The sequence below is a fragment of the Bufo bufo genome, chromosome 6, assembly GCF_905171765.1.
Source record: "Bufo bufo chromosome 6, aBufBuf1.1, whole genome shotgun sequence".
NCBI lineage: Eukaryota > Metazoa > Chordata > Amphibia > Anura > Bufonidae > Bufo > Bufo bufo.
This window is the reverse complement of record NC_053394.1, coordinates 427,118,023-427,138,158: the sequence shown is the minus strand read 5'-3', so window position 1 is coordinate 427,138,158 and position 20,136 is coordinate 427,118,023. Positions and strand designations below refer to the sequence as shown.

The 20,136-nt window shown below is 44.7% G+C and overlaps 1 protein-coding gene across 1 annotated transcript in view; it reads right to left on the bottom strand.

The window, feature by feature from the left end:
- Positions 1-5,893: 5,893 nt before the first annotated feature.
- Positions 5,894-20,136, bottom strand: part of LOC121004136 (heparan sulfate glucosamine 3-O-sulfotransferase 3A1-like) — a 132,589-nt gene continuing 118,346 nt past the window's right edge. Inside the window, exon 2 of the mRNA XM_040436280.1 lies at positions 5,894-6,763. Within this exon, the coding sequence (XP_040292214.1) occupies positions 6,142-6,763 (622 nt within the window). The 3' untranslated portion in view covers positions 5,894-6,141. The remainder of the gene's footprint in view (positions 6,764-20,136) is intronic.

Genomic DNA, 20,136 nt, shown 5'->3' with positions numbered 1-20,136 from the left:
CAGCCTTTGATGTGTGCGCCATGACACTTGTGCCATGCTTGCGGTTGCCGGTGGCAATGTGTTGCTGTTATGGCATGTGGTGGTAGTGTCTCGGCTTTGGCTGTGTGCGGCGTGACATGGTTGCCACGCATGCTGTTGCCGGTGGCAACGTGGTGGCTGGTGTGTGTACTCCCCCTTTAAGTTGTAGCCTTCCCCTGTCTGGTGCTGTAAGGGTTAACCCCCTGATTGGGTGTGGTCACTAGGGTTTTATCCTCTGTGGCTCCCTGGCTGGAGTCAGTTGTACTTCAGCTGTCGTTGGTGCTGGAGCTCTGCTCCAGTCCAGGGTGTTCCATCTGTCCAGTGAGGGCCACACTTGTGGTCTTCAATGTCATCCCGATGTCTCCAGCGATGTCTTCCCTTTCTATCCTCTATGTTCCCCTTACCTGTGTGGATGTTTGGTGTGGGTTTATGTTCAGGGTTTGGTGTCTCGTCTTGTTATTGTTACATGTCTGGTAAGTTGGCGTTTTATGTCCAGCATGTATGCAAGTCGTATCCTGTTAGTTGTGCCTCCGGAAGGGGGCTCCATGGTTTCCCAGAGGGGTGAACCAGAAGCCAAGTCTGGGTGCTGTTGCTGGAATGCTGGTTCCAGTTTACCTTGGTGTGGTGTTTATCTGTCATTCCACTTGGCTTCCTTTCCCTGCTGCTAGGCCATTTAAGACTCCTGTTCATCCTTGTCTGGGAAAAACAGGTCCTCTCTCCCCTGCTCCTATGTGAGGGATTATCAGGGCGACTCAGGGCCAAAGGTATCCTGGGTATGCCGTCCTATCATCCAGGTCCGCTCATACGGTGAGGAGTTAGGGTGAGGATTAGGGACGCTGTAGGAGGTGACCTGCTCCCTGATCCTGACATCCTGGCCTAGCTGCTTCCCTATTATACCTTACATTGTACGGTTTCCCCCACTCCCCACCGTGACACACAGTCTATGTCTTGATTTTCCACTTCTCTCTAAATTAAAAATGGAGCCCAATGGTAGTCTTAAAGGGGTCTTCTACTTTGGACAATGGCGTTTTGTTAGAAGAGACATTCAACAATAAGCTGATCACTGCTAGCTCTGCTGTAATATATTGGATAGGCTGGCAGAAAGTGTTCAGTTCCCCTGGGGTGGTATTTTTAAGATATAGTGGGTGGGGAAGGGGTAAGAAAGCTGAATACTGGAGCAAATACAGACAGGATACCACCTGCTGATAGAAGGAGGAAATCTAAGCATCAGTCTGGTCACCATAAGCATCACCAACCTTCTTCTTTTCTGTATTTTAAAGAAATATGTGCACTTGGCAAAGGGAGGACTATGGGAAGGGGAAGGGAGGACAATGGGCAGGGGAGGACTATGGGAAGGGGGAGGAGGATTATGGGAAGGGGGAGGACTATGGGAAGGGGGAGGAGCATTATGGGAAGGGGGAGGACTATGGGAAGGGGGAGGAGGATTATGGGAAGGGGGGGACTTTGGGAAAAGGGTAATGAACATTTAGGCAATGAGTATTACAAAAAAAACTTATTGATTAGGATATTATATATTTTATTTTCTTAAGGCAATTCGTAATGGACAAGTAACTTTGGGCTTTGGTACATTTCAGCATAAACAAAGCAATCTAAAAATGATGGGTCATTTAGCATTAAAGGGACCTGTCACATAGAATATGCAGTCCAGTCCATGGTTATCATGTTATACAGCGGGAGGAGCTGTGCAGATTGATATAAAATGTTATAGGAAAAGATTCAGCACAACTTGTATTTTATCCATTTTAATTTAAACCATTCTGGGCTTAGTCATCCAGTGGGCGGTCCTTCTCAGTGATTGACAGCCGCTTGCAGAGACAGCGGGACCGCCGCCTCCCCCCCCCCCCATCCCAAGGGAAAAAAATACAAGTTGTACTGAAACTTTTCCCACAAAACCATATAACAATCTGCTCAGCTCCTCCTGCTCTATACCACGCTGCCCACGGATCGGCCTGCGCGTTCAGCATGACCGGTCCCCTTTAAATCTTCAGTTTATACTGCGAGTCAGCCATAGCAATACAGGAGGTGACAATAAAAAGAGAATAAAGGAGTGATTTCTCCAGTAAGATAGATGGAGCCATTTACCGCATGTCTCACCAAAATAAAGTAATCAAAAGACAAACTGGAAAATGAGAAAACACAATTATTTGTGGGTAATTTAGCAGAATAATAAGACGTGTTAATTGTTAAACAGATGCATCTAAATGATATGTTTTGAAAGGCAGAAAACAAAAACTTCACATAAATGATGTCTCAAACACGTACACTCCCGAAATGACTGAACTCAGATTTTCTAAAAACTTTTTTTTTTTTTATGCTGGATGCAGCCATTTTGTTTTCTTAGGCCTCAGAGATGTTATTGTGCTGGAGCCATATGTATGGAGCCTGCACAGAAGGGCTACAGTAAGTTCAGCTTGGTACTATGGAGCTGTAGACACTATGGGGGTGATGGCGATTTAGACCCTTGCTGGCGTAGTTGAAGACTATTTTCCACGCCATAAACTGGTGTGGAAAATAATGAATGAGATGGGCCAGCCCACCCTCTTCCATGCCCATGCCACGTCCCTTTTTTCTGCCACGTCAAAAGTGGAGTGAGCGGTCAAAAGTCAGAGATTTTGCCGCAAAACCCCTTTGTGACAAAAACTGCTACAAAAATATGCCAAAAAGTGGAGTAAAAACAATATGTGCCATAGTATGGTGCTCTATATATGTATCTCTATAAACTGCATATGATGATATAATGCTAACATCCGATTTTGCAATCAATGAGTGAATTGATTCTAAATTAATTGGATTCGATCCAATCCGAATCCAAATTTTTGATAATTCGATTTGGACAAAGAAAAAAAAAAAAAAAGTTTGAGAAAAAATATCCTCAGTGTCATACAGAAATTTGCAGGCCAGTTGGAGCACTCTCAATTCGGGCAGAATATGGAACCATGAAGCTGATACCGAGTGGCAAAGAGCAGGCAAGTATGGTTCTCTTCACAGTTCCCACTGGGCGGAAGGGGAAAAAAGAAAAAGTAAATTGTCGACAACCTAAATGCTACATACACACATATGCCTCCATATGAGAAAGATGTAGTACAAAGGTACAATGGCCCCATATTCTTCTAGGTGCAAAGGTTCACATTTGCGTCAGAGGTAGGGATGAGCGAACCCAACGTTTTCGGGTTCGGGTTCAGCGTTGGGACGGTGGAGGAATTCCGTTACCATGGAATATAATGGGATTCTATGATGGAATGCAAAATGGAAGCCTTTAGGCTTCATAGTAACATCGTATATAAGGCCAAAAAAAAAACATTTGTCCATCTAGTTCGGCCTGTTATCCTGCAAGTTGATCCAGAGGAAGGCAAAAAAATATAAAAAGTGAGATAGAAGCCAATTCTCACTCCATTCAGGCAATCAGATAACTCCCTGGATCAACGACCCCTGTCTAGTAGCTATAGCCTGTAATATTATTACACTCCAGAAATACATCCAGGCCCCTCTTGAACTCCTTTATTGTACTCACCATCACCACCTCCTCAGGCAGAGAGCTCCATAGTCTCACTGCTCTTACCGTAAAGAATCCTCTTCTATGTTTGTGTACAAACCTTCTTTCCTCCAGACGCAGAGGATGTCCCCTCGTCACAGTCACAGATGATGGGAGTGATCTCTGTACTGACCCCTGATATAGTTATACATATTTATTAGATCGCACCTTAGTCATCTTTTTTCTAAAGTGTATAACCCTAATTTTGATAATCTTTCTGGATCCTGTAGTCAACCCATTCCAGTTATTACTTTAGTTGCCCTCCTCTGGACCCTCTCCAGCTCTGCTATGTCTGCCTTGTTCACAGGAGCCCAGAACTGTATACAGTACTCCATGTGTGGTCTGACAAGTGATTTGTAAAGTGGTAGGACTATGTTCTCATCACGGGCATCTATGCCCCTTTTGATGCAACCCATTATCTTATTGCCCTTGGCAGCAGCTGCCAGACACTGGTTTTTACAGCTTAGTTTGCTGTTCTCTAAAATTCCTAGGTCCTTTTCCATGTCAGTGTTATCCAGTGTTTTACCATTTAGTATGTACGGGTGACTTGCATTATTCCTTCCCATGTGCATAACCTTACATTTGTCACTTCTCTGCCCAAGCCTCCAATCTATCCAGATCCCTCTGTAGTAGTATAATGTCCTCTTCAGTGTTAATTACTTTACACAGTTTAGTGTCATCTGCGAAAATTTATATTTTACTGTGCAAGCCTTCTACAAGATCATTAATAAATATATTGAAGAGAATAGGGCCCAATACCGACCCCTGAGGTACCCCACTAGTGACAGTGACCCAATCTGAGTGTGTACCGTTAATAGCCACCCTGTTTTCTATCACTGAGCCAGTTACTTACCCACTTACAGACGTTTTCTCCCAGTCCGAGTATTCTCATTTCATATACTAACCTTTTGTGTGGAACAGTGTCAAATGCTTTCGAGAAGGATGGATATATGACATCCATTGATTCGCCACGTCCCGTTATATTTCGTGCTAAAGGAATCCATAACGGAATTTCTCCACCGCCCGAACGCCGAACCCAAACCCGAGCCTGAAAACGTTGGGTTTGCTCATCCCTAGTCAGAGGTATTTTCCTGTAAAAATGATTTGCCAGAAGCTAACAGACCCCATTATAAGTCAATAAGTCCCTCCAGCATTGTGGTTTCCGATATATACGGAAACTGCAACTCAGATGTGAATAGCGCTTAATAAAATCATAAGACGTTCTTTCTTAAATATCGTTATGTTTACAAACCGACTTTCTACAATGTATGTAGTAAAGACTTGAAATTGTGAAAAAATGTATACTTGATTGCGTTCTGCAGAGTAGGAGGTCTGAGTGAATAAAATTCATTAAAGTTGTCATTTTCTAAAATCCAACTAAAAGTAGGCAATAGTATAAAATAAAGAAATAACATATACTCACCTGTTCAGTCCCCTGCCACTCTGCTCCGGTCCCCACTAGCCCTGCAGAGATTACATCAAGTAAAACACCGCTGCAGCCAATCACTGGCTTCAGAGGTCATGTGCACATATACAGCACATGACAATGCATGACATCATCACTGTAGGATTGGCGGAGACCAAAGTGATGAAGCATCGGGAGAATGATAGAGTAAGTACAGGGGACTTCATAATTTCATATCATTGCTTACTCTTAGGCAGATTTTAGAAAATCCCACTAAACCCCTTTTATATATGGAACTGTAATGAAGCGTAGAAAAGCATGGCCCATAGTGATTTAGGCATAAAGTTACTTAAAGTGCAAATCCACAAGGTAGTTCAGATCACATAGTGCAGTGTAAATGGTGCAAGTGCTTACATTATTGATAACTGTGCTTAACCGCACTTAGTGGAGGGATGAAAATACATGGTGGTCAACGGGCTGGGAATTTCCTCCCCCTATGTGCCAGTGAAGGGATGAAGAGGCTTTAGTGTGTAGGTGGAAGATGTGCTCAGGAAAGACGTAGGAATTTGGTGGAAAGCATCATGGGCACACATTTTGGAGCCACAAAAAGGGAATGTAGGGTTAGTATATCATAAAAAATTGATGATAATAAAGTTCTACCAGGTAAGGCTGACCATACATGTTAGATGTATGAGGGCCAAACTGATTTTGGTGGGATCAGCCATCCATCTAATGATGATGATGACCTCCAAACCTTTCTCCAAGGCAGATGTCAAGGGAGATAAAAATTGGGCAGATGGAATTTTACTCCCCGGTCCTTTTGTTCTTGGGGAGATAAGCCACCTCTGGAGAACTCTGCCAGCAGCTATCTCCCCACCCCCATTCGGCCAAACCTGAACATGCAAGTGTATGGGGTTTTCAGGAGATGTAGTGTTCGGCCAACAGTTATCCCATGTCAATGGTCAGTCTTCATAACCTAATATTACACAAATTAACCCTTGATGAATAAAAAACTTAGACTAAGCAAGTAACTATACATAAATAAGACTTCATACACATTATGGGAAATAAAAGCTGTCTTATACCATAAGAGCCAATGCTAGATGTTTACTCTGACTTTCTGTGTTAAAAAAATATATAGTGTCTATAATAGATCATATATGTGTTAGCTGTTCCAGCCAAAGTCATGGCCAGTCATTTGGTAGAACTTCATGTTGAACGGCCTGTAGAACTCGCGCAATCTCTGGACAACTTCTGGTTCTATGTTGGGGTGAGTCCGGCCCTTGGTTTTCCCCAGACAGTGGGGTTTGCTGCTACCCTCTGCTTTTTTCAAGCATGGGAAACCCTTAGTCTTGTTGAAATAAAAATGTTTGTCTGTGATGATTCGTTTAAGTCCCAGGAAATCCTGGACACGTCCCAGTTCTCCAGCGGGATCCGTGATCAGTCTCTCCCCGCTGACAAAGAGGATCTGGCTCATAGGGAAATACTGCAGCCAGTTCTCCAAGTGCTTGGCGTAGATGCCAATCTGGATGGCACTCCATGAGATGTCGATAAGACCCATAGTTCTGTTTTTAAAGGTCAAGCTCTCAAATGTGGGGATGTCCGGCTTCTTGGACAACGTCTGGGTGTAGTCCGATATGATGCGAGTTACAGGGTCTCTCACCACCACAATCACCTTAGCATCCTTCGACATGGCAGAGATCCGAGCTGGAGCTTCCTTTGTCACAAAGTAACTGGGAGTCTTTTCCATGGTGATCTGGCCATCCAATGTCCTCGGCATTAACTCCCTATGTAAAAAACAATAAAGTTAATTAGTGAGGGTTATCCATTATAAGATATAATTGCATAGAATTAGCTTAATAATCAAAACACAGTATGAGAAGATCCAATGCCCTTGAAAAGACAATTATTAGAAAAGATTGAATTGATTGTAAGCAAATAGTATTTTACCCAAAATTTTTTTACATTTTAGTTGCTATTCAAATTTTTGGTTATTTAATTCGGGTGGATGAAAGAGAAGGGAAGGAGAGAGAGAAAGAAAAACTTTAAAAAATTAAGAAGAGAGGCCAAAGAAAATATTGTCCTATATGAGTCCTGCGAGACCACAGAGTGTCATACACAAATTTTAAGGCCAATTAGGGCACTTTCGATTTCAGTGTGTCCGACTGATTCTCTACAGGTACATCCCGAATCAAGGATGAGAAAGATCAGGCAGTTTGATTTCAACATGGCCAAGCCCTTTGTCCTTGGCAAAATAAGCCACCACCAGAGGTGTCCAGTGGCAACTTTTTTCCTTCCCACTGTTCAGGCATGCATGTGTATGAAGGGTCGAGAAAAACAGGCATTCGCCGGACTAGCCTTGTGGAGAGCTGGAAAGAAGAACAGAAAAAAGGAAGAGCATGACTAGGAACATGATTGATGATACACCCATAAAAATCTTGAACATGACTTTGAGAATGATGATTTAAGTCTGAAGAGACGTTGTTCATACCATCACCTCATGATGAAGCCAGAAGAGTATATAGAAGCAACAATAAATTAGTTTTTGGCGAGAGTTAGACTCCCATAATTGCCAACTGGAACAAGTCAACATGGTATGTTGCAGTTCTTTCGTCTACAACAAGGCCATTCATCGCACAATGCTTTGAACTCATGTCTTCTACAGTCTACTGCATGTGCGGGAGGGACTATAGAATCCACCACACTACTATATGAAATGTCAGAGACCATTTCCCCTTAGAATAAAAAAAATAAGGAAAGTTGCGGCCCGCTCAATGTCATGGATATGAAAAGATGAGCAGAAACATTTGGCTCCAACTTGCTAGAGATTTAAGCTTCTCTCTAAACCGACAATTAGCACTTCAAATAACGAAGCCAAACTGGAGCTGACACCCGGAGCCCAGGGCACCTAGGATAATTAGACCAATTTGCTAATGCTACAAAGCTCTAATTTGTCTTTGAAACAATCACCTCTCTCGGGATCTCAGTGAAATATTACCGGCTGGTGACAATCAGGTTCCCACACAAAAATATGCTGCTGCATCAGGACCTCTACCAGCTGGCCAGGAACTACAAGTCCCACCATGTTCTGCCAATTTCTAGTTGGAAAAAAGGGCTCAAATGTGATGTTCCACATTTAAAAGGGAGTTTCATATTATAAAGATAAAACTGAAATACTGTAAGTTTTATATAGCAACATATTCTGAAGCTCTTCACAACTTAGAGGAAAATGTAAAAACCAAATCATACATGACAGTAGTAAACTAATAAATAAAATAAAAGAAGAGCAAATGGGTGGGGGTGGGGGGGGCACAAATCTAATAGTGCTTGGTTTGCACAATGGTCCTGCCAACTTTTATACTAAATAGGGGAGTACACATAGAAATTCAGAAGTCTGTCACCTGCCAGTATCTGTGTATGCACAGGTATGAAGAGCATGGGGGTGCAGGGAGTGTGGGGGACACTGCTGAAGAAAATGGGGCAGGTTCTGAGGAATAATGAAGAAAGAGAGCTTAAACAGAGAAGTGTTAGATTAGGGAATTTGACAGAACGGCCTATGAAGATGTGTTTTAGGACATGTTTAAAACTGTGGATGCTGGGAATTAATCAGATTATTGTCCGAGGTAGTGCATTATTTCCAAAAAATTGGTGGAGCATGAAAGAAGTCTTCAAGACAAGAGTGGGAGGTTCAGATCATGGAGGTTAGTCTTACACCATTGGCAGATGGTAAAGCACAGATAGATAGGGTGGTAGATAGATATGTGGTAGGAGATCTAGGGGAGTCTAGCACAGTATCTAAGATTTATCTATCTATCTATCTAATAATAATAGAAGAATGAGTCAGCACTCCAGATATGGTGAAAGGGTGGTGGACCCACTTTATTTACCCCAAACACAACGTTTAAGCCCAACGCAATGAGGCATTTCTCAAGCCAACCCCTCATCGTGTTGGGCTGAAATGTTTCGTTTGGGGCGAATAAAGCAGGTCCACCACCCTTTCACCATATCTGTCTGGTGTGCTGCCTCATTCTTCTATGATAGATAGAGAGAGAGATACTGTGCTGCACTGCCCTATATCTCCTACCACATATCTATCTACCACCCTATCTACCTGTGCTTTACTGTCGGCCAACATTTTAAGACCAACCTCCATAAGATTGCGAATCCCTTTCAAACTTTTTATTTTTGCTGGTGTTTTGTGTTATAGTATCTATTTATTTACCCATGTGGACAGGTGCGACGTTTCAGTTCTCTCACAGAACCATTTTCCAACATACAGTCATGTGAAAAAATTAGGACACCCTTTGAAAGCATGTGGTTTTTTGTAACATTTTTAATAAATGGTTATTTCATCTCCGTTTCAACAATACAGAGAGATTAAAGTAATCCAACTAAACAAAGAAAACTGAAGAAAAGTCTTTTCAAGATCTTCTGTAAATGTCATTCTACAAAAATGCCTATTCTAACTGAGGAAAAAGATAGGACACCCTCACATGTATTCCCTCTTAAATTGGCTCAGATCTCACACAGGTATATCACACCAGGTGCACATAATTAGTAGATCGTTACTCTGCATGTTGAATGAGGCTTGCCCTATTTAAACCTCAGACATTTAGTTTGGTGTGCTCCTGACTGTTGAAGTGAGAGTGAGCACCATGGTGAGAGCAAAAGAGCTGTCAGAGGACTTCAGAAAAAAGATTGTAGCAGCCTATGAGTCTGGGAAGGGATTTAAAAAGATCTCAAAAGATTTTGAAATCAGCCATTCCACTGTTCGGAAGATAGTCTACAAGTGGAGGGCTTTCAAAACAACTGCCAACATGCCCAGGACTGGTCGCCCCAGCAAGTTCACCCCAAGAGCAGACCGCAAGATGCTAAAAGAGGTCTCCAAAAACCCTAAAGTGTCATCTCGAGAACTACAGCAGGCTCTGGCTACTGTTGATGTAGAAGTACATGCCTCTACAATCAGAAAGAGACTGTACAAGTTTAACTTGCATGGGAGGTGTGCAAGGAGGAAACCTTTGCTTTCCAAGAGAAACATCGAGGCCAGACTGACATTTGCCAGAGATAAAGTTGACAAAGACCAGGACTTCTGGAATAATGTTCTTTGGACAGATGAGTCCAAAATTGAATTATTTGGACACAACAGCAGAGGACATGTTTGGCGTAAACCAAACACAGCAGTCCAAGAAAAGAACCTCATACCAACTGTGAAGCATGGAGGTGGAAGTGTCATGGTTTGGGGCTGCTTTGCTGCAGCAGGACCTGGTCAGCTCACCATCATAGAATCCACGATGAATTCTACTGTGTATCAGAAGGTGCTTGAAGAACATGTGAGACCATCAGTTAGAAAATTAAAGCTGAAGCGGAACTGGACCATGCAACATGACAATGACCCAAAACATACTAGTAAATCAACCAAAGATTGGCTGAAAAAGAAGAAATGGAGAGTCCTGGAATGGCCAAGTCAAAGTCCAGATTTGAATCCCATTGAGATGCTGTGGGGTGACTTGAAAAGGGCTGTACGTGCAAGAAACCCCTCAAACATCTCACAGCTGAAAAAGTTCTGCATTGAGGAGTGGGGTAAAATTTCCTCAGACCGATGTCGAAGACTGGTAGATTGCTACAAGAACCGTCTCACTGCAGTTATTTCAGCCAAAGGAGGTAACACTCGCTATTAGGGGCAAGGGTGTCCTATCTTTTTCCTCAGTTAGAATAGGCATTTTTGTAGAATGACATTTACAGAAGATCTTGAAAAGACTTTTCTTCAGTTTTCTTTGTTTAGTCGGATTACTTTAATCTCTCTGTATTGTTGAAACGGAGATGAAATAACCATTTATTAAAAATGTTACAAAAAACCACATGCTTTCAAAGGGTGTCCTAATTTTTTCACATGACTGTATACAATACTGCATCAGTAGTTCTTTACATAGGGTGTATACATAGTATCCATGGTGACATCACAACATGCAAATACATAATGAATTACTTAAAAAGTCCATATACATGATAATAATTAGAGATGATTTCAAAATTTCGATTTGGATGTTTTGTCAAATTTTTTCGCAAAAATTGCTTTGTTTTCCGAATTAATTTGTCACGAAGCATGCAGGGAGAGTGTATCTCAGTGTACATCACTGTGCATTGCAGCAACATGCATAGCTAGTGCTTTCTGGTAGTGAAACAGATACTATGACAGACAGGAGGACACCCCAATAACAGTAGACGTAGACAGGTTAATCACCCCAATTTGAGAATCAAGGTCTAATAGAATTGCCTATCTATTAAACAAGGTGGACACTGCTCAAGTAGGTAGCTCTGTGCCCTACACACATTGATACAAAGTGGGCTGTCTCCTATGGATCCCTTCAGATTGCAGTCCCTGCACTGTCCCTGCAGTCTCCCTATGCTCTCCCTACATTGTGTAATAACTCTCCGTACTATCTCCCTACACTGTCCCTGCAGTCTCCCTATGCTCTCCCTACATTGTGTAATAACTCTCCGTACTATCTCCCTACACTGTCCCTGCAGTCTCCCTATCCAATATTCCACAATTACAGGATTCTTGAACACTGTCACTAGCGCTTGTCACGTCTCTCCCTATGTTCAGATCCCAGTGAAATGGCGAAGATGAGGCTTTTAGAGGGTTGTGACATCACAGTGGCTGGCTAGCTGCTGATTGGCTGGTGGCTACATAGCATTATGAGTCATATCAGCTTCTTACTTACACTTTGTAACACATGTATCGGCCATTTTAGAGGGGGAAAAAAAAACTTGTTACCACGAAGTGCGAGGAAATTCAGATTCATTGTAAATCGTATTTTTCCTAAACTTCCACTTTGGATGCTTCAGTTCGCTCAACACTAATTATAATAGTAAAGTGCCAAGTGCTCCCGTTCTCTTGTGAAAGTGTCCATGAATCAACATCGTATGTGTGATAGTTTTGCAATTGTTGGAAAAATGCAGTATATACTTTTAAGAAAGCGTCCGAACATTGAATCTACAATACGTATACACAAACATGAACAGCATCTAGTTAGGTCTCGGCAGTATTCTTCTTAGCAGATCTGCAGAATCATGTGACCCCACGTCGGGGTATGATGCAGGACATTCTGCACATGCACAATTAGATACACAGGACGCCATTCTACCGCTCATGAAATCTGGGATATGGTGGTGAGTGGCATCGATACTCCGCCTCCTTGTCACCTGGGAATTGATTATTGATATGGTCTTTTTGAAGTAATTCATTATGTATTTGCATATTGTGATGTCACTATGTATACACCCTACATACACACTATGTAAAGAACCACTGAAGCTGGAAAATGGTTCTGTGCGAGAACTGAAACGTTGCACCTGTTCACACTTTTTCATCAACAAGGAGTACTGCGGATGTCTTCTGTATATTGGATAATGGATAACACAATCTATTATCTATCTATCTATCTATCTATCTATCTATCTATCTATCTCATATCATATCTATCTATTAGTGTTGATCGAGCACCAAAGTGCTCGGGTGCTCGAGTAGAACACCTCGGGATGCTTTGGTGATCTACCGAGCACAATGGAAGTCAATGGGAGAACCCGAGCATTAAACTAGGCACTCCCTGCTCTGAAGAGGGAGGGTGTCTGGTTCACATGAAAAGGTCAGAAATTGATGGAAACACCACTGAAATGGTTCGGGAACAGCATGGGGAGGATGTCTGCATGCATCTTGGACTCCCAGGTCGCTGCTGGGAACGATGTTGTCCGAGTAGTACATTCTTTCCTGTATATTTACTTGTATATAAAGTGCAAGTGCTGCCAAAAATTACAAGGAAGAGGCACTCCGATACAACCTGTATATCACATAAAGGAGGGCCTCATTCACATTGTGGTACAATTGTTCAGGGAGTGGGACTCCTACACTTGCACTAAGTGAAAGGGCTGCCAAAAATTACAAGGAACCGGCACTCCAATACACCCTTTATTACACATAAAGGAGGGCATCATACACACCCTTGAAAAATTATGATTGATGTCCTGCTGGTGACCCTCAAAAACATTAGGAGCAAGGGCCTGCTGGTGACCCTCTAACACATTAGGCCGAGGGCCTGCTGCTGATCTGACCATCTAAAACATTAGGCGTGAGGGTCTGCTGCTGAGCTGACTCTCTAAAACATTAGGGGCGAGTGCCTGCTGCTGATCTGACTATCTAAAACATTATGGGCAAGGGCCTGATTGCTGAGCTGACTATCTAAAACATTAGGGGCAAGGGCCTGCTGCTGAGCTGACCATCTAAAACATTAGGGGCGAGGGCCTGCTGCTGATCTGACCATGGAAAAAATTATGGGCGAGGGCCTGCTGCTGAGCTGACCATCTAAAACATTTAGGGACGAGGGCCTGCTGCCGAGTTGACCATCTAAAACATTTTGGGCGAGGGCCTGCTGCCGAGCTGACCATCTAAAACATTATGGGCAAGGGCCTGCTGCTGAGCTGACTATCTAAAACATTATGGGCGAGGACCTGCTGCCAAGCTGACCATCTAAAACATTATGGGCGATGGCATGCTGCTGAGCTGACCATCTAAAACATTATGGGCGAGGGTCTGCTGCTGAGTTGATCATCTAAAACATTATGAGCGAGGGCCTGCTGCTGAGCTGACCATCTAAAACATTATGGGCGAGGGCCTGCTGCTGAGCTGACCATCTAAAACATTATGAGCGAGGGCCTGCTGCTGAGCTGACCATCTAAAACATTAGGGGTGAGGGTCTGCTGCTGAGCTGACCATCTAAAACATTAGGGGCGAGTGCCTGCTGCTGATCTGACCATCTAAAACATTATGGGCAAGGGCCTGATTGCTGGGATGACGATCTAAAACATTAGGGGCGAGGGCCTGCTGCTGAGCTGACCATCTAAAACATTAGGGGTGAGGGCCTGCTGCTGATCTGACCATTGAAAATATTATGGGCGAGGGCCTGCTGCTGAGCTGACCATCTAAAACATTGTGGGCGAGGGCCTGCTGCTGAGCTGACCATCTAAAACATTAAGGGCGAGGGCCTGCTGCCGAGCTGACCATCTAAAACATTATAGGCGAAGGCCTGCTGCCGAGCTGACCATCTAAAACATTATGGGCGGGGGCCTGCTGCCGAGCTGACCATCTAAAACATTATGGGTGAGGGCCTGCTGCCGAGCTGACCATCTAAAACATTATGGGCGAGGACCTGCTGCTGAGCTGACCATCTAAAACATTATGGTTGAGGGTCTGCTGCTGATCTGACCATGGAAAAAATTATGGGCGAAGGCCTGCTGCTGAGCTAACCATCGATAAAATTATGGTTGAGGGCCTGCTGCTGAGTTGACCCTCTAAAACATTAGGAGTGAGGGCAGCCTAATAAGTCACTGGAAAGGCAGCATAACATAAAGTCAGCCATGTGTGCCAGAGTCCCAACAGACAAGACTTTGCTGTCCTGATCAGGAGGATGACTCTCAATCTCCTCATCCTCTTCCTCCTCTTCGGCCCATCCATGCTGAACAGATGGAATAAACCTGCTATGGGTACTACCCTGCTGCTCCTCATCATCATCCAATTCGCAATGAGAAGATGAACTGAGGATAGTCTGGCAATCACCCTGTGTACTGTCTTCCCCCATTTTCACCTCTTCCACATGCAAAGCGTCCGCCTTCATTGTGAGCAGCGAGCGTTTCAGTAGACACAGAAGTGGGATTGTTACGCTGATAATAGCGGCATCGCCTCTCACTTGTCGCTTGTGAAGAGCGAAAGCTGACTGGAAAGGCGACGACCATGTTGCAGCTGGCATCCCACTACTGCCCTCTGCTGCTCACAAAGCCTGGCCAACATATGGAACGTGGAGTTCCAGCGCGTGCTCATGTCGCACAACAGTCGGTCAGCTGTCAATTGCAAGCACTGCTGCAGCGCTGCCAGACTGGCGGCAGCTGTAGCTGACTTTCGGAAATGGGCACACACGTGGCGCACCTTCACCAGTAGCTCAGGCAAATTGGGGTAGGTTTTGAGAAACCGCTGAACCACTAAGTTTAACATGTGGGCTAGGCATGGTATGTGAGTGAGCTTGCCGAGCTCCAAAGCCGCAACCAAGTTAAGGCCATTATCAGACACAACCATGCCTGGTTGTAGGTTGAGTGGCGAGAGCCACAGCTCAGTCTGGTCCCTTATATCCTGCCACAACTCTGCGGCGGTCTACTGTTTGTCACCTAAGCAAATAAGTTTCAGCACGGCCTGTTGCCGCTTTCCCACTGCAGTGCTACACTGCTTCCAGCTACTGACTGATGGCTGATTGGTGCTGCAAGATGAGAATTCAGAGGTGGAAGTGGAGGAGGAGCTGGAGGAGGAGAAGGGGGGTTTCAGACACTAATGTAGGTGGTGGCGGAAATCCTGATGGAAGTAGGGCCCGCAATTCTTGGCGTCGGTAGCACCTGTGCTATCCCAGGGTACGACTCGCTCCTGGCCTCTACAACGTTCAACCAGTGTGCCGTCAGGGAAATGTAGGGTCCCTGGCCACAAGCACTTGTCCATGTGTCAGTCCTTAAGTGGACCTTCCAAATAACTGCATTGGTCAGGGCACGGGTGATGTTACGGGACACATCCTGGTGTAAGGTGGGGACGGCACACCGGGAAAAATAGTGGCGGCTGGGGACTGAGTAACGAGGGACGGCTGCCGCCATCATGCTGCGGAAAGCCTCAGTGTCCACAAGCCTAAATGGCAACATTTCCAGGGCCAGCAATTTGGAAAGTTGCGCATTTAGTGCTATGGCCTGTGGGTGGGTTGCTGGGTATTTGCGCTTTCGTTCAAAGGCCTGGGGTATGGACATCTGTACGCTGCCCTGGGACACAGAAGTCGATGTGCTATCTGATGGTGCTTGCGAAAGTCGGGCCTGCGTCTTGGACAGGGGATTGGCCAGCACGTAAAACAGGGGAAGAGGAGGCAATGGTGTGACCCGCAGACACTGATTGTGGACCCAGGCTTTCGGCCCCCCTATTAGGGTGCTTTGATGCCATGTGGCGGATCATGGTGGTGGTGGTGATGTTGCTAATGTTCACGTCCTTGCTCATTTTGGTACGGCACAGGTTGCAAATGACAATTCTTTTATCATCCGCACTTTCCTCAAAAAAGCACCAGACTGCGGGACACCTACCCCTTGGCAAGGGAGATTGCCGCAAGGGGGTGCTCCGGGGAACAGTTGCGGGCCTGTTTGGTGTGGCCCGCCTTCTCCCTTTGCACCCCACTGCCTCTTCCAGACTGTTGCGGTGCTGCGGATCCCTCCCTCTCTGTACTGCTGTCCTCGGTCGGCTTGCCACCTTCCCAGGTTGGGCCAGTGATTTCATCGTCCACCACCTCCTCTTCCACTTCCTCACTCTGGTCATTCTCCTGACTTGTTGACCTAACAACAACCTCACTTATTGACAACTGTGTCTCATCCTCATCATCAACCTCTTGAGACACTAATTGCCGTTGACTTATTGGCAACTGTGTATCATCATCATTATCCACCTCGTGAAAAACACTAATTGCCGTTCCCCACTGCCATCTTCTTCTGACTGTGGATGCTCAAGAGTTTTGGAATCAGGGCACAAGGTCTCCTCATGTCCCTCTTCAAGCGGGCCAAATTAAGGAATGGCGCTGTATATCTGAGTGTGGGATCACTTGTTTGCAAAGACTCTCCATGGTGGGAGAAAGGAGGATCAGGGTGAGGATTCTGTTGACCAGACTCTTGGCTACTGAGACTGGACTTTGTGGAAGATAGGGTGGTGCTTAACCGACTAGAAGCATTATCTGCTGCAATCCAATCGAACCACCTGGTCGCACTGGTGTGACTTTGAGAGTTGTGTCCTGCGCAGCCCTGCAAACTGGGACATGAAGCTAGGTATCGTGGATGAGTGTGTTTACTTGTGCTCTAGCAGCAGGCACAGTTTCACCGTGCCCAGGGCCACGGCCTCTGCGTGCTCTATCAGCATCACGGCCACTTCCCCGTCCCTTACTGCTCGCCTTCATCATATTAAATGGTATATATGCTTGCAAGTATGTCATACATACAGTAGCGCAGTTTTCTAAAGTGTATGTGCAAATAAATGACAGTCAATGTCACAGATATTTGGGATGCGGAAACGTTATACAGGAGAGGTACCACAGGTAATGGCGCTTCTGTCACCAGCGGCTAAGAAAAAATTTCAGTCAATGTCACTGATATTTAGGATGCGGAAACGTTATACAGGAGAGGTACCACAGGTAATGGCGCTGCTGTCACCAGCGGCTTAGAAAAAATTACAGTCAATGTCACTGATATTTGGGATGTGGAAACGTTATACAGGAGAGGTACCACAGGTAATGGCGCTGCTGTCAACAGTGGCTAAGAAAAAATTACAATGTCACAGATATTTGGGATGCGGAAACGTTATATAGGACATGTAGCGCAGGTAATGTCACTGTCCGCAGCGTCTACGGAAAAAGTACCCTGGATGTCACAGATATTTTTATGATGCACAAACGTTATACAGGAGATCTAGCGCAGGTAATGTCACTGTCCGCAGCGTCTACGGAAAAAGTACACTGGATGTCACAGATATTTTTAGGCTACGCACACGTTAGACAGGAGATGTAGCGCAGATAATGTTGCTGTCTGCAGCGGCCAAACAATTGCAAGCTATTTAGCGCACGTTGCACTAAAAATATATATTGCTGCCAGATACAACAATAGTCCTTAAAAGGACTTTTGGGTCTCTAACACCAACCCTGCCTAACAAAAAAATTCAATTCAATTCCCTACACTATCTGTCCCTTCTATAGCACAGCTCTCCCTGACTAACACTGAGCCGAACCACGTGTCATCGGGTGTTTTACAGCGTTCCGGCCAGCCAATCACTGTAATGCCAGTAACCAACATGGCTACAGCATTACAGAGAGTGGCAGTACTTACCTGCACATTTATTGGCTGCGTATTCCGCCGAACACCGCGATGTGCCGAGCATCACGATGCTCGAGCCGAGCTGGTGTTCATCCGAGTATGCTCGCTCAACACTACTGTCTGTCTATCTATCTATCTATCTATCTATCTATTAATCTGTCTGTCTCACATCTATCTATCAATCATCTATCTATCTATCTATCTATCTATCTCATATCTATCTAATATCTATCTATCCATCTCTATCTATCTATCTATTTAATATCTATCAATCTATCTATCTACTGTATCTATTTATCTCATATCTATCTATCTTTATGTTCCAGTTTCCTTTCTTACTAGTAATACATAGTAACTCTGTATACAATGGAAAGTGAAGCCCTTTCCAGACTCCTTGTGCGCCATACACCCGCCCAGGCTCGCCACCCACCCTCCGGTCTTGAAGTCATTACCTACGCTCAGTCTGCCACATGCCATCACTTATAATCTGCAAATTGCTGAGCCGCCTGCAATATGATAGGAGAGACCTCAATAAGCTGTTCGCCCTTTGACTGCCAGTCAGGGTAAATAAAGGCGAAGGTTCTGCATCAGCTTTGACCACTCCACTCACCCGGACGTCTCTCTACACCAGGATTAATTCATTAGATGGCAGCGGGGGCGCCCGGCCGCCCGGGTGATGCAGCAGCTGCACGAATTACGCAAACAAATACTAAATGATGATTTGGCAAAAGGCAATTTTAGGAAGGTTATTGTGCAGGAAAGACACATTATCAGAATCTTATTACTGGCTGCTGTATAATAAGAATTGCCAATTGTGCCAGGTTATTGATGTTTGTATAAAGCGATAATATAGAGAGAGCCAAAATGGAGGGGAGCCAGAGGGGAGAGCGCGCGGCAGAGTAAGCAGTGGAATATCGGTCAGCTTGGTGACAACAGTAACACCGTGAGGTGGGGATCTCCCTGCTGACACTGGACGCTTTTCATCCTCCTGTGGCAAAACTTGAGAGCCCATGTAAAAATATTATATTGCGTGGTGTCCTTTTAGTACCTCGTATGGTGCCAAACAAGGGTTTCCTTTATAAGGAGACTCAAGGACTCCGGCTGTTTCTTGTACAGGATCTAGACAGACAGACATTTTCATCCTTACTGTATAGAATTGTCTTCCATATACAAGGTCGTACACACCAAATGGCTTCTACAGCCTTCATAGCGAAGGACAAGACTGGTCTCCTGCCCTTTGTTACTGGGTGTTAATAACCTGTACAGGACTTTGCTCTTCAGATCCATTCGTTGGCAGCAAGGGAGTGAGAAATGAGCCTGAAGGGTCATGGAACGAGTGTTGGGGGTGAGCAAACCCCAAGCCTTCTGTCCTTAATGTCAACCATAATGGTGTGCCCCCTCGCAAAGTATCACATACTGGATAATCCCCTGCTTGCCTAAGTGGATCTTCCACCTAGTTAAAGAGGACTTTTCACCAGGATACATGTATTGAAATAGTTATATTACCTTACAGTGCGGCCCCCAGTGATGTCTTTCCGCATCCAATCAGAGCGCCCCACTCTTAGCCAGGGAGAAGGAGCTCACGTTCTCGCGAGAATCGCAGCTCCTTCTCCTGCAAGAACTTGAGCTCCTTCTCCCTGGCTAAGAGCGGGCCGCTCTGATTGGATGCGCACGCAGCCAGGGAGAAGATAACCGCGCCCAGGACAAATTCAAGTCCCCGCTTAGTTGAACCGAATTGCCTCATTAGCAAATGAGGCACCAAAACAAACGGGGACCACAGTGGACAAAAAGGGGGGGGGTCCTTTGAAGAAAAAAAAAGCGGAAAGACATCACTGGGGGCCGCACTGTAAGGTAATATAACTATTTCAATACATGTATCCTGGTGAAAGGTCCTCTTTAAGGAATATCCTTCTTCTGTCACTCCTATAGGGTAATTAAGTTGGCAACTATTATGGACACCAAAATATAAAAAAAAATAGTATGATTAGCCTCTCAAGTAGTTACACTAGCCATAGTTAGAAAGATGATGTCTTAGGCAAGGACTACACATAGACGTTTTGTAACTCTGTTCCCTAAATGCAAAATGAAGCAACTTTCTAAATAGTCTATGTTACAGATTTCCTACCATCTTGCTTGTTGCAGAGTATGTGCAGTCCTTCACCTAGCAGATAGTGCTGCTGAATTTGAAATAAATCCATCAGAACTCCCTCTGCCTCCCCCTCACTGCTATCAGTGT